The sequence below is a fragment of the Penaeus monodon genome, chromosome 23, assembly GCF_015228065.2.
Source record: "Penaeus monodon isolate SGIC_2016 chromosome 23, NSTDA_Pmon_1, whole genome shotgun sequence".
Classification (NCBI taxonomy): Eukaryota; Metazoa; Arthropoda; class Malacostraca; order Decapoda; family Penaeidae; genus Penaeus; species Penaeus monodon.
In genome coordinates this window covers 30,710,730-30,711,552 of record NC_051408.1, presented here as the reverse complement: position 1 = coordinate 30,711,552, position 823 = coordinate 30,710,730, and the positions used below count along the sequence as shown (strand labels likewise).

At 56.4% G+C, this 823-nt stretch overlaps 1 protein-coding gene across 1 annotated transcript in view; it reads right to left on the bottom strand.

Moving 5' to 3' along the window:
• Positions 1 to 358: 358 nt before the first annotated feature.
• The window catches only part of LOC119588208, a 4,848-nt gene continuing 4,383 nt past the window's right edge, over positions 359 to 823 (bottom strand). Inside the window, exon 4 of the mRNA XM_037936909.1 lies at positions 359 to 714. Coding sequence (XP_037792837.1) covers positions 371 to 714 — 344 coding nt within the window. The 3' untranslated portion in view covers positions 359 to 370. The remainder of the gene's footprint in view (positions 715 to 823) is intronic.

Here is an 823-nt window from a genome sequence, read left to right as displayed (position 1 = left end):
CATAGAAAGAGTGAAGAAGAAGATGAGGGAGAGAGAATCTGCCGCGTGTTATTGAGTGAAGCTTGCCACCACACGATTGAAAATCCATGATTCCACGGGATGATGACGACCTCTGCACCGTCAGGAACTTCGGGCGGCGGCTGGGCGCTGCCACGCCTGGAACCTTCCCTTTGGGGTTATTTAGCGGTCGTCCTCTCGCCAGTCCTCAGCGAGATGTGGACATGATGTTGGAGAAAGCAGAAATGATGAGAAGACGATGTCGATAGCTAGGGGCGGTGGAAGGGGGAGCTGGAGAGCTAGCCGAAGAGCGTGTAGAGCAGGTCGTGAGGCTAGCGCACTTCAGCTCAGCTTGACGAAGAGCGTCGCCCAGCTAACCGGACAGCAGGAGCACGGACGGCAGGAACGTCGTGAGCAGGATCACGCCCTGGCGACGGTGCAGCTCGAACTCGCACCTGAGCTGGTTCTTCTCCAGATTTTTAGCGAACCGGATGCTCTTCACGGTGAACAGCGCCAGCTCCTTCTTGCCCGAGTAGACCACCTCCCCTTCCTCCTCCAAGAACTCCACGTACCCTTCGTAGTCGGCGGGGAGCATGAGGTCGATGCCGCACACTTGCACGTCGAACGGGTAGGAATACAGCTCAAAGGAACACGTGAAGATGGCCGTGTAGCGTCTGATCACCGTCATCTCGTTCTCTGAGCCCGGGTACAACAGGTCTGCGGAGGAAACGCATGCGGTACGGAGACGCTGTAGAGGATGCTGGGAAAAGTTCTTGAAGGTGAAGCGAATTACTGTGGTTTTGAGAAGGACTCGTCGCAGATTGAG